The 14562-nt window shown below is 59.1% G+C and overlaps 1 protein-coding gene across 3 annotated transcripts in view; it reads left to right on the forward strand.

Moving 5' to 3' along the window:
- NFKB2 (nuclear factor kappa B subunit 2) overlaps positions 1-12935 on the forward strand; it is a 61716-nt gene extending 48781 nt beyond the window's left edge. For all 3 annotated transcript variants that reach the window (XM_075072916.1, XM_032778239.2, XM_032778238.2), the window contains 22 exons: positions 178-235; positions 597-675; positions 1296-1336; positions 1633-1731; positions 2132-2283; positions 3879-3985; positions 4396-4554; positions 5185-5289; positions 6013-6098; positions 6321-6459; positions 6630-6749; positions 6931-7143; positions 7347-7488; positions 8130-8244; positions 8729-8936; positions 9381-9550; positions 10025-10127; positions 10757-10989; positions 11835-11904; positions 12047-12219; positions 12298-12409; positions 12525-12935. In XM_075072916.1, the coding sequence (XP_074929017.1) occupies positions 178-235; positions 597-675; positions 1296-1336; positions 1633-1731; positions 2132-2283; positions 3879-3985; positions 4396-4554; positions 5185-5289; positions 6013-6098; positions 6321-6459; positions 6630-6749; positions 6931-7143; positions 7347-7488; positions 8130-8244; positions 8729-8936; positions 9381-9550; positions 10025-10127; positions 10757-10989; positions 11835-11904; positions 12047-12219; positions 12298-12409; positions 12525-12664 (2824 nt within the window). In that variant the 3' untranslated portion in view covers positions 12665-12935. The remainder of the gene's footprint in view (positions 1-177; positions 236-596; positions 676-1295; positions 1337-1632; positions 1732-2131; positions 2284-3878; positions 3986-4395; positions 4555-5184; positions 5290-6012; positions 6099-6320; positions 6460-6629; positions 6750-6930; positions 7144-7346; positions 7489-8129; positions 8245-8728; positions 8937-9380; positions 9551-10024; positions 10128-10756; positions 10990-11834; positions 11905-12046; positions 12220-12297; positions 12410-12524) is intronic.
- The last annotated feature ends 1627 nt before the right edge of the window (positions 12936-14562 follow it).

Raw genomic sequence — 14562 nt, forward strand, 5'->3', positions numbered from 1 at the left:
CGGGGGAGGGGCCCCGCGGGGCGGGAGCGGGGGCGGGCCGGCGGACCGGTGACGCGCGGGCCCGTCATTTCCAGCCCCGGGCTGGATTTCTAGGGACTTTCCGGGCGGCGCGGCCCCAACTTTCCTGCCCCCCCCCGCGTTCCCCGCCGGTCCGCTGAGCGCTCGCCTCTCTCGCAGGCCCGGCCCAGGCACCGCAGTGCAGCCCGGCTCAGCCATGGACGAGCCCTACAACGCGGTGAGTCCCGGCCGTCCCCCCACCTTCCCCCCCGCGCTGGGGCGGTTCACCCCTGGGGATCCCGCTTGGGCCCGCTCTGGGGTGCGGTGGGGGGGCTCGGGAGAGGGTCTCACTTGAGCCAGCTCTGGGGGGAGGGTCGGCTCTGGGTTGGGGGCTGGGGCTTGGTGGGAGGGTCTCGCTTTGGCTGGCTCTGGGGTGGATATTGGGGTGTGGCCCTCAAATGGGCTGCAGCTGGGTTGGGGGTGACACTTCTGTGCCTTGCTCATGGACGGGGGTCCCCCCTCTTGTTCTGCCATGTGGGGGTGCACCCTAGGTGCTCGCAGGGTCTCACTCTCTGCTCTCCCCCTTCTTCTCCATGAAGTGCCTGGATGGGATCGACTATGACGACTTCCAGTTCAGCTCCCACATGATGGAGCAGAAGGAGCCGCTGATGGAGACGGGTAAGGTCCTGGCCGACCCAGCGCTTGCTTAGCGCGGCGGCCGGGGGTGTGCGTGTGTGTCAGGGAGCTGCCTCATTCTGGGCGCCTCACCCAAGACACAGAGCGCAAGGAGCACAGGGAGAGGGGAATTCCCAAGAAGCTGGCTCACATCAAATCATTTCTTGGCCTGACCAGGATCTTGGGTCAGAGTGACAGGCTGTGAATTCTGCTGGGAGCGGCAGGAATTCCCCACTCTGCTGTGGGGAGCCTGCTGTACCTGGCTGGCTGCAGTCTCACGCATGGGGTCAGCCTGCATTCAGTTCCCCGGGGGTCCCCATTCCTCCCTATGTGATCTTAGGGCTCTTGTGAGTGGGAAGACCTGGTCTGTCTGTCTCCCTCCTCAGCACGGCTCTTACCCCCCATTAATGCTGCTTCCAGAAACACTGTTACCTCATAGATGCTATGGGACCCCTCCCTGGCTCTGCTGTAGCGCATGGGTGAACTGACTTCACCTCCAGCATTGACCCTGCCTCCCCCTCTTTCCTCTCCCTTTTGGCCACTGTCAGTGGATTTTAAACCATTGACACCCACGTGTAGATAAACGCATTTTTCACTTGGTGTCTTTCCTTTCTCTTCTCCAGCCGAAGGTCCGTATCTCATCATCATCGAGCAGCCAAAACAGGTGAGGACTCTGTGGACCATCTCTCCCTGGGTAGCTGTGAGCTCCGCACAGGCAGCATCTCCTGACTTGTTCCCCACAGTGCCCCTTCCTAGAAGAACCTGGGGTGGGAGCAGCTGTGAGTTCCCCTGGCCAGTGCTCTCATTCAGTCCCCCCAGTGCTCAGTAATGTGTGTATTAGGTTGGTAACTCGACTGTCTTCAGCATGAAATTCAGGTTTTTCCCCTGATTGCCCGGTGTGTTGGGGGTCTTTGGCTGAGTGGCTCTGCAATGCAGTGACCTGATGTTCTGGTTCTGCAGCGCGGTTTCCGTTTCCGGTACGGCTGTGAAGGCCCCTCACATGGTGGGCTGCCTGGAGCATCCAGCGAGAAGGGACGCAAGACTTACCCCACTGTCAAGGTGAGTGTCATGCATGCAAGAGATGGTGCTGCTCTGCACGGCTGTGGGTACCTGGGGTTACCCACAGCACCTTGCCTGCATGTGCAGAGGTGATTGCTCTGGGGCCTTGAGGAGGCATGTGAGTCTCCATGGAGATATTAATAAAGCCCTGTATGTTCATAGTGCTGAGGACAGGACTTGTTCCTGCCCCGAGGGGCTTGCAGGAGTTCGGGGAGAAGTTGAGGGGGAGTGTGCCCCCAGGGGAGCCATCAGCAGAGGCAGTGCTGCAACAGAGCAGGGTGGTGACCCCAGGGATAGAATGCCATGGGGAGGGGGGTGGAGGCTGCAGCCTGTGCACCACTCTCCCACGCCTGCCAAGGAGAAACGCTCTGGCTTCCTCTCACCCGCCTTCTCCCATCAGATCTGCAACTACGGAGGTGTGGCGCGGATAGAGGTAGACTTGGTGACCCACAGCGACCCTCCGCGAGTGCATGCTCACAGCCTGGTGGGGAAGCAGTGCAACGAGGCTGGCAATTGCATCGTGACTGTGGGACCTAAGGACATGACGGCACAGTACGTACTAGTGCCTAGGGCTGGGAAGACATGCTTGGGCACCTGGCCAGAGGCCAATCTGTGACTCAGTGGGTACCGGGTGGTGTTAGTGTTACTCTGATGTGCTGAGCAGATAGAGCAACTGTCCTCTGCACCTCTCCATCCCTATGGGATCTCCTCTGGCTCTTAGCTTGGCATCCTCTGCAGGTGTCCTGATGGCTAGCAGACAGTAATATATTCCATGGGCTTCACTTCTCATGCTTTGCACTAAGCAGTCCTTGAGCCCCAGCCCTCTGCTTTCTAGCCAGTGCCTTGTCCACCTTCATAAATGCCTAGCCCACGTGGAAAGGGCTTATCCACTAATCTGTTGTGTGAAACTCTCTGGCAAGCCTTGTGCCATTGCCGAAGCAGGCAGAGCTCATAGCTGGCTGTAGCGAGTGGGGGACACCGTGAAAGAGTGAACTAATGCACAAGAAACCCACCCCTGTGGGGGAGGGACGACTCTTTCTCTGAGGACAGCAGTTCTGTTTTGAACAGCAGGTGAATCACAGAGCGCTAGTGAAAGTCCTATAAAAGCGGTGAGATTTTCAGGAAGGTGCATGAACTCTGCTACAGAGTCTTTCCTCACAGCTGGGCCGAGGCAGGGTCTAAATGTTCTCCTGAACATTAAGCTTATTAGTCTCTAGCCCTAGGAACTTCCATTAAAAATCCAGCTCATGGCTCATGGCTTGTCTACAGTCTACCTGCACTGGCCTGTGCCCTGTTGACACACGTTAACATTTCTTAGAGTGCTTTGATCTGCTCCTCTTTTAATCAGAACTAGATCTAAGCACAGTAGTAGGCTGGACACGGACAGTTAGACCTACAGTAGGCTAGTGTGGGTTAGATTCAGATACCTTTGCCTGACTCGATCGCATCCCCCCCAAATCAGTGCTGTGTCCTCATACTTGCCAGGGGTGTCACTTGCAGGCCTGCATGTCTAATCTCCACACCAGGTAAAGCTACTGACCATCTGGCCTTTCCCTAGAATGCCACTGTCTGTGCATCGCCATCAGACTGACCCTTTTCCAACTTATGTGGATGTCTTCTGCATCAAGGCTTCCTTAAATAGCCAACTCCTTGCTCCCTAAATCTTCCACCCTGCCCTGAACCCAGTGGCTACCCAGTGCTTTCCCTCCGTTTGTCTTTAGTTTTGTTTCAGTGACTGGCATCCACCTCTCCCCCCTCCTGCTATAGCTGGTAGGCAGACAGCGCACAGTCAACTTGTGGAACTCCTGCCTGAGGAGGTTGTGAAGGTTAGGACTATAACAGGGTTTAAAAGAGAACGAGATAAATTCATGGAGGTTAAGTCCATTAATGGCTGTTAGCCAGGATGGGTAACGAATGGTGTCCCTAGCCTCTGTTTGTCAGAGTGTGGAGATGGATGGCAGGAGAGAGATCACTTGATTATTGCCTGTTAGATTCACTCCCTCCGGGGCACCTGCCATTGGCCACTGTTGGTAGACAGGATGTTGGGCTGGATGGACCCTTGGTCTGGCCCAGTATGCCTGTTCTGATGTTCTTCCCCACTCTCCTGTGCTCGCTCTCTGATTGGGCCTTGGGCTTCCCTCTCTCAGATTCAACAACCTTGGGGTGCTCCATGTGACCAAGAAGAACATGATGGAGATCATGAAGGACAAGTTGAAGCAGCAGAAGATACGCAATAGAAATCAGGCGCTGACAGGTGAGGGCTCTTCCATGGTGGAGCCAGGTGCTCTGGGCACAGCAGCAAGGAAGGGTGCCCAGTAGGTCTGAGAGCCGAGGAGGGGGCTAGGGAGGGGGGGGGAAGAGGTGGGCATGGGTCTGTCGTATGTTGCTAGGAGGGAAGGGCCGTGGAATCGAGGTGGGGGGACCTAGACATGGGTTGTAGAGGGTCTTGTGACTCTGGGGATCTGGAGTGGGCCTGACCCCTTGCACAGTGTGCAGGGGAGCTGCATAAACTTGAGGGTGGGCTGATACAGCCTGCAGGAGGGATGCACTGGTGTAGGCTGTGTGCTGGTGTTGGGGAGGGAGGGCTCTGGGAGCTTTGAGCCAGAGTCCTTTCCTGTTGCCAGGCAGTCTGTAACCCAGACTTCTGCTCCCTCTCTCGTGCAGAGTCTGAGCTGCGGGAGATTGAAGTGGAGGCAAAGGAGTTGAAGAAGGTGATGGACCTGAGCATCGTGCGCCTCCGTTTCACCGCCTACCTCCGTGACAGCAACGGGAACTTCACACTGCCCCTGAACCCTGTCATCTCAGATCCGATCCATGACAGCAGTAAGTGCAGGCACTGGCCAGACCCAGTGGCACCTGCCATTGCTCCGAGCTACAGCGGATTTGATGTGCCCAGCGCCTCCTGAAGGGAAGGATGCTGCGCATGTACCTGGAACCCCCTTGGCCCAGAACTCATTGTGGGCTCTGCTCAACCCAGCTCCCCTCTCACAATGCATGGAGTGGCCAGCAGGAGATGTGGCCTCCTCAGGGCACGTCCTTGCTGGGCCCTGGACTTGCCTATGGGGTGGCAGCCAGGGAAGGGTGTCTCCTTGTTGGGAACTCTCATTTGGCAGCTTGATGGGGCATTTCCCCTGAACCCACTGATGTGAGCTAAGGGGTATTTCCCCTGGGCTGTGTTGCCAGTCGGTGGGCTCGATTGTGGCAAGTGGGTGCCTGTTCTTGCCATCACCCCTGCCAGGAGCAAGGAGCTGCCCTGTGGGTCATGCTGGGGGAAGGGAGGATCGCGGATGAGTCACATATCAGGGACTTTGCCATGACTCATATGTGACTCTTTGGAGATTTCCCTGACATTCTCTCCCTGTTCCCACCCGTCCCCGCTGTGTTACTGCTGTGCATCCCCAGGACTGGGCAGTGCCTCTGTGGCTGAGCTCTAACTGCTTTCCTGCTCCACAGAGTCACCTGGGGCTTCCAACCTGAAGATCTCCCGGATGGATAAGACAGCTGGCTCGGTGCGGGGAGGGGATGAGGTCTACTTGCTGTGTGATAAAGTTCAGAAAGGTAAGCAGCCTGCCAGCAGCCAGTTGAGTCTTTTACTTTCATTCCTCTCCAAAACCCATCTGGGCGTGCTTATGTGCTGCTCCTTGGGGGCGGGTGGGGGGAGAGCAAGTTGTCATGAGGGGTCTCGGGGTCTCTCAGCACCCCGTGTTTCGGTAGGATGCTCTGAGGGTTAGCAGGAACTCCCTCCTTCCCATCTGGGTGAGCCTTTTTTGGAGTCAGACTGGCTGGACAGCAGGCTGAGTCTTGGTTCAATGGCCAGGTTGGTGGTGGTAGGGGGGTGAACTGAGAGAAGCTGGAGGCGGAGGCAGTGGGGGAAGATACATGTGTCTCTGGCCTGGCCTTCTGGGGAGTAGGAGGTGCAACCTGAGATGGATTGGGTTGTAAGGAGAAGGCCCATCCGAATCATGTTGTTGTTTAACATAACCCCACGATGGGCATACCTCTGCCCCGTGCCCCTGTGAGCACCACGTCTCCAAGACCTGTGTTACTTGGAGCCATTTTCGTTCATCCTTGCCGAAGCTTGTTGCTCTGGGGCTGGTGTTTGGGGTCAGGGCCGTGTTGTGCCTCACGCTTGGGGAGACAGAGGTTGATAAGGATAGTGGCTGGTTCTAAGGCAGCTGTGGGAGAGCAGAAGGAAGCAGGGTCCTTGCGCAGTGTGAGAGGGGTCAGGCAGACTGGGCGCTGCTGGAGCCCCCATGGTAAATGCCCCGTTCTCCCCCACAGATGACATTGAGGTGCGGTTCTACGAGGATGATGAGAATGGCTGGCAAGCCTTTGGGGACTTCTCCCCTACGGATGTTCACAAGCAGGTGCAGTGGGCAGGATGGGGTCAGGGCTGCTGTATGGGTGGAGAGTGGGTTGAGGGTTTTGGCATGGGCAGCACCCAGTTCTGCCAGCTGGGCTGGGGATGCGCTATTGCCACGGTGATGGATCCTAGGGGTGGCCAGGCTGTACTGCTGAGGTTGCTATGGGGAGTGTGGGGCTGTGAAGGTGGCACCGGTGCATAACTCCCTCTCCTGGGTTGCCTGCAGTATGCCATCGTCTTCCGCACTCCGCCCTACCACAAGCCCAAGATCGACCGCCCCGTCACTGTTTTCCTGCAGCTGAAGCGGAAACGTGGGGGGGATGTGAGCGACTCCAAGCAGTTTACCTACTACCCAGTGGTGGAAGGTGAGTGGTGCTCGGCGCGGGGCTCTTCAGGTTGACTTAACTCAGCTTGGAGCCGCTGTCTGCTTGCAGTGAGCCCCAAGAAGGAGCCTGCGGCTGCCAGGAAAGTGCTGTCCCAGCACAGGTCGGGCTGGGTCCTGGCTCTGATCCTCCCCCATGTGTCTTGCTTGCAGATAAGGAGGAGGTGGAGAGGAAGCGGAAGAAGGTGCTGCCTCAGTTCCCCCAGCACTTTGGTGGGGGCTCGCACATGGGAGGGGCCGGCGGTGGAAGCAGTGGCTTTGGCTCTGGCGGAGGTGAGTTGAGCTGTTCCCCGCTGTGGGGAGCTATGGCAGAGCAAGTTACTCATCCCAGGCTGGCCTGGGAGACCCCAACCCTCTTGATCTGCAGAGCCAGCAGCAGCAATATGGCGTGTGGGGGAGCTGGCATTCCCCCAGATCCTGCCTTTGTCACAGCTCTTTCCCTCTTGGTCCGCAGGCGGGAATCTAAACTATCCATACTCCTCGGGGCTGACTTACAACAACATCTACTCGTCTGGCCCCCATCCCGTAGGCGGCTACCAAGGGGGGGTGCAGATGACCAGGGCCACCAACATGGAAGAGGAGGGGGATGGCAAGCACCTGCCTGGGGAGACTGGGAAGCAGCCCAGTTCGCCAGAGGAGAGCCACCGTCAGGAGTTGCATTACCACGGTATGGTGGGTGGGGAGACGGCGAGGGAAGGGCTGATCCCCGGGCTGGGTTGAAAGAGGGGTCTGAGGCAAAATGTGTGTGGTGGGGTGGGGGCATTCACAGGCTGTTGGCAGAATGGAGGACTGGCAATTCCAGTTAGATGGTGGATCTTGTTGGTCCCTGACCTGTCTGTCCAGGGGTCAATTCCCGGCTTTGATTTCCAGCCCAGCTCTGCAGCATGAGGATGCTGGCTCTGGCTCAGCGCAGTGCCCATGCCCTGCTGAGCTACTCGGTCACTGCTGACCCACGCATGCTGCTGGCCGTGCAGCGGCACCTGGCCGCATCCCAGGATGAGAACGGAGACACGTGAGTCCTCAGGGAACGGGAGTTGGGGGCTAGAGGACAGCGCCAGCTGTGGAGGGCTCTGGTTTTGTGGGGGTAGGGCTTGTGCTGGACCTGTGCTCTTACAGCTTTTGCGCAATCCTTTCCACTCCACTCCTGGAGACTCCCAAATGGACCTTGCTCCCTGGGGATGGGCAGACCCAGCTCTGGCCAGGACTCTACAGAGCCCTGCTCTGGCACATGGGGTCTAGGCTGAGCCAGCTAGCTCCCTCTCCCCCAAGAGCAGATGTCTCTCTCCAGCGGCTCTACGTTGCTCCGTAGCCTCGAGCCAGCTCCCTTTTTGGCCCAGGAAGCCAAAGCTCCTTCCATGCAGGGCATGGGGCCAGGTCATATGGAATTCATTCCCCCCTGGAGTGGGGTAAGGCCATGGATGGTGGCTCAGGGCTCCATAGGGTGCAGGACCCCATGCAGCCTCACACTGATGGTCACTGGGAACAGGGATCTGCTGGGAAGGCCAGAATGGAGGAAGAGCAGGGAGGGAGTTTGGGGCTGGGGCCCACCTGGGGAGGAGGCATGCAGCTGGACTGAGCAGCACAGTGCCGGCTCACCGCAGTGAACGGCCACTGAAATGCTGCTCTGAGCTTGCCATCCCTCTTTGCCTGCAGGCCTTTGCATCTCGCCATCATCCACGAGCAGACAACTGTGATTGAGCAGCTGATCCAGGTTGTCCTCAGCATCCCCAACCAGCAGATCATCAACGTGGCAAACCACTTGCAGCAGGTACAGTGACCCCATCTGCTCCCTGGGGCCCCACCTGCGCTGCCCAAAGCATCTTCCAGGATTCCTGCCTTTCTCTGACTGATGAAGGGCTGTTGTGATTCTCTAGCTGCAGCCATCTTCTTCCTATCCCTCTGCTCGCAGAGCATGACTCCAAGCTGCCCAGGCCATGCCAGATCCTGCCAGAGGCCTGGCTTGCCAGTGCCGGGAGCCCTTCCTCCAGCTCCAGCTGGCTGCCTCTGGGTGCATCCCCCAGGGTAGGCGGGCGCCTTGGTCTGTAAACCATGTATCCTGAGTTGGGATGCAGCACTCCCCCGTCGCTGGAGGGAGATTAGGCCATGTTGTTGGTGTGTCTGGAAGGTGCTAGTGTGGTGGGAAGGTTGGGGGCTCCTGCTGTGAGAGCAAAGGGAGTGGGGCTGTCGGTTTGAGAGTATCCCGCTGGCTCTTGGCCCCCCGGTGAGCTGGTTGTCTCCTGTCTCCCTCCCAGACTCCCTTGCACCTGGCAGTGATCACCAAGCAGCACCAGGTGGTGGCGTTACTGCTGCAGGCCCATGCAGACCCCACTCTGCTGGATCGCTACGGCAACTCACTGCTGCACCTGGCGCTCCAGACGGGCGACGAGGCCATGCTGAGGACGCTGCTGGGGCACTTGGGCTCCGCCATCCCCTGTCTGCTCAGCACACCCAATTACCATGGTGAGAGGGCACCCCGGGCAGGGAGAGCTAGGGGATGGGATGGTACTGAGCCAAGGGCAGACTGGCTCTCAGCAGGGCTCTGCCTCCCTATGGGCTGGACTTCCAAGAAAAGGCTGGAAGCCCCAAAGCTGGCCTGTATCCTGTAGGTCACTAGTTCAAATCCAGGCTTAGTGGCCTGTGTGAAATGAGACAGGGAGGGTCCCTCTAGCCCCCCACCCCACCACCACCTCGCAGAAGTCACCTGCCCTGGTACATAAGCCTCCAAGCCCTTGGTGGCCATGTATCTGCGTCGCTAAAGGCCCTTGCCAGCGTGGGCCAGAGTCTGAACTCCCCTGCAGGGCAGGGCCGGGGGAAGCTTGCCCTGCTGGGGCTCCAGGTGGAGCTGGGGGAACACATCCTCCTTGTGGAGTGAGCTGAGGGGCTAAAACTTGCTCCATGTTCCAGGCCTGCTCCCTGTGCACCTGGCTGTGAGGGTGAAGAGCCTGGCCTGCTTGGACCTGCTGGTGAGGATGGGAGCGGACGTGAATGCTGTGGAGCGGCAGGGCGGCCGAACACCTCTGCACCTGGCCGTGGAGATGGAGAACCTCAACATGGCCGGCCACCTGGTGAAGAAGGTACAGGGCAGGGAGCCCTCTGGATCCAGGGTGTCCGGGAGTGTGCGGCAGGGTCAAGGTTCCCAGCTCTGGTCTGCCTCGGGGCTGGGCTGTTGGGACGGGAGTGGCAGATTCTTTGGTTGAGCTTCAGGGGGGCCCATCGGGTTGGTGTGGGATTGGGCAGGGGGTTCAGAATTGCCCCCCACCATCTAATACTGGTTCGGTTGGTTTCCCTTAGAGCCTGTATGTGGTTGCAGCACACAGGCTGGGGTGCAAGGAGGCCTGCCTGTGGGGCATGTGGCTGCCTGGCCCTGCTCTGTGGGTCAGGGCTTGTGCCTGTCCCTGGGTTCTCTGCTGCCCAGAGAGCAGACTGCCACTGCTGAGACTGGCAGTCTGTGTTTCCCCCATGGTGCTGCGACCGGCATACAGGGGCTGCGTCTCTTCTTGGTGTGTCGCTGCTGCCTGTTCTTCATTGACTCTTGCATTTCTCTCTAGCTGGGAGCTGATGTCAATGCTCGGACGTTTGCTGGAAACACCCCTCTGCACCTGGCTGCAGGCCTGGGCTCCCCCATCCTCACCAAAATGCTCATCAAAGCAGGTAGCTTCTCTCTGCTCCCTGGGGCTGGCAATCCCAGCAGCCCTTGTTGTTGGCTGCTAGACCTGTAGCACCAGGAGCTATGCTAGGTGCTTCTCAGATAAGGAGGCAGGCTCTTTCCTGGTGCCCCAGTGTCTGGCCCTCCCACCAAGACTAGCCTCCAAAGGAGGGGGCAGGGCTAATGAGTGGGCTCTCTGCTTGTGGTACTGGCCCAGCCAGTGGGAGGTGGCAGATGGAGGGCAGCTGAGGTACAGACAGAAGTGATAACTCCAGCAGAGGGTGCTCTGCTGGCCAGGTTGGGGGTGGACTCTGGGGCGAGTGAGATCTGACCTGATGCTGTAACCTCCTTCCTCTGCATATGCTGGGCCAGGCCAGTTGCCCTGAGTCCTGGCCCAAGGAGAGGGGTGTGAAATGGAAGCCGAAGCCTGCAAATCCAGGCTGGCTAACGGGCACTGAGGAGTGCATGTGAACGACCCTCCCTGGACTGAATCCCTGCCCCCCAATGGAGACAGGCGACTTGAAGGAGATGTGGGTGCTGGGATCTGAGCCAGCTGCAGCCCGGGCAGGTGGGAGTGGCCATACCCTCTTCCAGGTACCATGCTGTCTGGGCTCTGACCTCACTTTGTCCGCAGGAGGGGACATTCTCTGTGAGAACGATGAGCCGGTGAGGTCGTCCTCGTCCGAAGCCAGCAGCGACACGGACAGTGGGCCCGAGGATCAGGAGGCAGGCATGGAGCTGGGAGAGTCAGACACAGAGCACACAGATACCCGTAGCGCTGCTGAGCACAGAAGCAGGGAGCCTGGCACCCGGGGTACAAAGCAGCGCCGGAGACACACACCGCTTGACTTAACCAGGAGCCACAAGGTACAGAGCATTGGGGTTAAACCAGAGGAACTGGAGTCCCAAGAGCATGGGTTGGCTCTGGGGAGGGAGCTGCCCTGCGAGGGAGCGGTGGGTCCCAGAGCGCTGGTTGGGCACGTGAGTCTGGCAGCTCTGCCATCCCTCCAGCTGCTGAATCCCATCAAAAGAAGCTAAAGGACAAATGTTTTGCTCTTCTGTGACAGGTGTTGGCACCACGGTGCTGTGTGGGGTGGGGTCCTAGATACTCCTGGGATGCGGGGCTCGCTATGGGATGAGCTTGCGATGCTGGGTGTGAGGGGTGTGGGGCTCTGGGGGCTGGTCTGACCAGAGGTCTGATGAGGCCAATGCCAGGCTTCAAGGCGGGTGTTGGGCTCTGTAAGGGCCAGTGCAGGAATGCTGGCCCCCCAGCCAGTGGCTGCTTCCCACCCTGAAGGCTGGACCTGCATCGTGTCTAGTATTGGGTGTTTCTGTTGCCCAGGCCCCCTGGGGGCCCTGCTCAGCCCTTGGTTTCCACGGCAGCCTTGGACTGGTGGTGGGGAGAGGAGTGTTTGCTCTCCAGGTTCCTCTGTACTGCAGCTCCTTGAACCTGCAGCTCTGGCAGGGTGGGATCCCAGGAGCTTGTCCTGGGCCTGTGGTGCTGTCAGGGGCCAGCAGAGCAGCAGCATGTGGGCTCACTCCCTGCCCCTGCTCTCCCCCACTCTCTGCATGTTCTCTGGAGAGTGCTGGGAGCCCCTGCTCTGCTGGGGGAACCCGGCCTGCACTTGTGAGCCCAGTGAGGGAATGAGGGGAACAGGCTGTGGGGATGGTCTCGGGATACGGCTCAGACATCTTGTATGTCTCTCTCCCAGGTGCGGGAGATCTTGCTTCGTGCTTCGCTGCAGGGCCCAGAGTCGGAGCAGCCTGCTGCCCCCAGGCCAGGTGAGCAGGGGTCCCCCTAGTCACACCTCTCCCTTCTGAGGGCTGAGCATGCTGGAATGGCAATGACAGCCTGTCTCTGGGAGGGGGCGGTGTCTGGGCAGGGCTGGCCCATCAATGGGCTGATGTGTTTTCCCCCATCTAGGGACCATCCTGTCACTCGACAGCAACACCCTGCAGGGCCTGGAGGAGTTACTGAATCAGGACCGCAGTGGCTCAGACTGGACTGAGCTGGCACAGAGACTTGGCCTGCGCAGCCTGGTGGAGACGTACAAGGACACGACCTCCCCCAGCGGGAGCCTCCTGCTCAGTTATGAGGTGAGTCCCCCCTGCAGGGAACCCCCGTCCTCTCCTTGGCCCCTTGCCGAGCCCACTCTCACTTCCTTCTCTCTCCAGCTCGCTGGTGGCAGCCTGGGGGGCTTGCTGGAGGCACTGGACTCCATGGGGCTCAGCGAGGGAGTGAGGATGCTTCGCAAAGCGGAGACGGCCGACAAGCTGCAAAGCACAGGTAAGGGCTGGGACAGGCCTGGGGGGCAGTGGAGCGCACCTGGTGCCTCAGCCCTCTCCCTAGGGCTGGCGCACAGGAGGGGCCCTTGTCACCATGCTGGCTCTTTGCTTTTCAGAGCTCAAGGAGGACAGTGCCTATGGGAGCCAGTCGGTGGAAGAGGAGCAGCCGCCGGCCCCACCGCTGAAGCTGCACCCACTGCCCTCTGCAGAGCTGCTGGGAGAGCCCCCTCACAGCCAGCAGCAGCAGGTGCACTGACCTGCAGTGCCTCCCTCTGGCACCGGGGTAGCCCGGCTGTGACTGACACTTTGGAGGGGAGGAGCTGCGGCAGGCTCGGAGCCCTTGCACCGAATACAAGTGCCTCTTGGCCCCAGAGTGGGCTGCCCACGCCTCTTTGACTCTCCTCTGGCAGGGCTGGCCGCAGCCTGGCAGGCCCTGCTGTGCAGCACCCAGCCCCCTCTCTGCTCTTATTTAAACATCCCTCATCAAGTTTCTTGGTTTAGTTAAATAAAGGGTGCGATTCCCAGAACGTTTGCACTGTCTCCCCCAACTGCATAGGTGTTCTGAGCACTGGGGGCTATGGGGTGCGTGCTGCTAGGGTCACATCAGCCCTACCTGTGTCCTTTGGCCTCGCCCCTTCATTTAAGCATAGTTCTCTGCTCCTGCCACTGATTCACTGTCAGCCTGGTTGAGTCACTTTGCCCCTGCCTCAGTTTCTCCACTGGTTGTGGAGATAAGAGCCTTCCCATGGACTGCCTACACCATCACAGCATGGCGGGGAGAGGCAGTGGCCCTGTACCACTCCTGCCACTGACCTGTGACCCAGGCCAAGTCACAGTGCTTCTCTGCATGAGGCAGGATTGAGAATTTGTCTGACAGGGAGCCCTTGACTCAGGGCTCCTAGCGCAGGGGAAGAATTGACTCCAGCCCAGCAGCTTAAGAGCAGGTTTTACTTCAGTAACTGATGGAAGAAGCTGTACAAAGATTTTTTGCAAGAGACTCAAAAGAGCAGAATAAAAAGAGAGAGACATTCGCAGTCGGGGCGGAGGGCAGCAGCTGTCCTGGTGCCATTGACCAAGGTCCCTGGGTTGCCTGCTGGCTGAACTTGCACCCTTGTGCTATGGCTCAGCCCTGAGCTGCAGCTGACCATGCATTGATCTAGCCCCCTGCTGGGGACAGGATCCCCTTTGCCCCCAGCCCCAGGCATGATGCTGGGATGGTCAGCTGCAGCCTGGGCCATGAATGTAGCAGGTGAGCTCATGCTGCTCCCCTCAAGGGAGAGGAGCCTCCAGAAACCAAAACAAGCTCCTCTTAGCTCTGGCTTCGTTCCTAGGCTGTCCCGGCCCTTCCCTTGCTATTCTTCCAGTGGTCAGGGATGGCCAAGGCCCTTTAATGCTGGAAAAAGCTTGTGAGAGGGAGGGCCTGGATGTGCTGTTCAGGGGCACCAGCTCCAGAGCTGCAGCCTCTGAGCCCTTTCAGGTGGGAGGTAGAGGAGGCAGGACTGGCCTAGCCCCTCCAGCAGAGGAGACTTCAGGTGAAGTGGCCAGCAGGCACAGGTTGAATTCCAGCTTTCAAAATAACCCTGCTCTCCCCATGCCCTGAGCTAGTCCAGCTAGGGAATGGGGAAAGCCACCCGTGTCGCCTGTCCACAGTGATCTGCACTACGATGAGCCGAAGGGGCACTGTGTGCTCATGAGACACACCCTGGCCCCTCGTTATAGCTTCGTGGCTGAGCCAGGGCTTAGCATCCTCCTTCCCTGCACCTTACTGCTGCAGCCAGGGCTGGAATGCCAGACTTGGCTGGTGGTGGTTTCCTGTGCCCCAAGGCAACACCACCTCAGCAGAGGGGGGGCAGGTGCCAGCTGCTGCCTAAGGGGCACAAGCCAGTCCAGTGTCTTGAGTGGGGCTGTGCAGAACTAGCCAGCTCCTCTGCAACGTAGAAAACGTGCTAGACTAGCAGCTGCGGGTGGGGCTGGGCCTCCGCTCCCCGCAGTCACAAAAAAACCTGCAGCAGCTCTAGGAAACAAACGCCTTGGAGGGAAAAACCTCATGTAAGTCAGCTCAGTCAGTACTAAAAAGTGCAAAACTGTATCATAAAAACGTTCAAAACCGTAAGAAACCGGCAGATGGGAGGGTGGCATCACAGGAGCGGCCAG

This window comes from Chelonoidis abingdonii, chromosome 16, assembly GCF_003597395.2.
Source record: "Chelonoidis abingdonii isolate Lonesome George chromosome 16, CheloAbing_2.0, whole genome shotgun sequence".
Lineage (NCBI taxonomy): Eukaryota > Metazoa > Chordata > Testudines > Testudinidae > Chelonoidis > Chelonoidis abingdonii.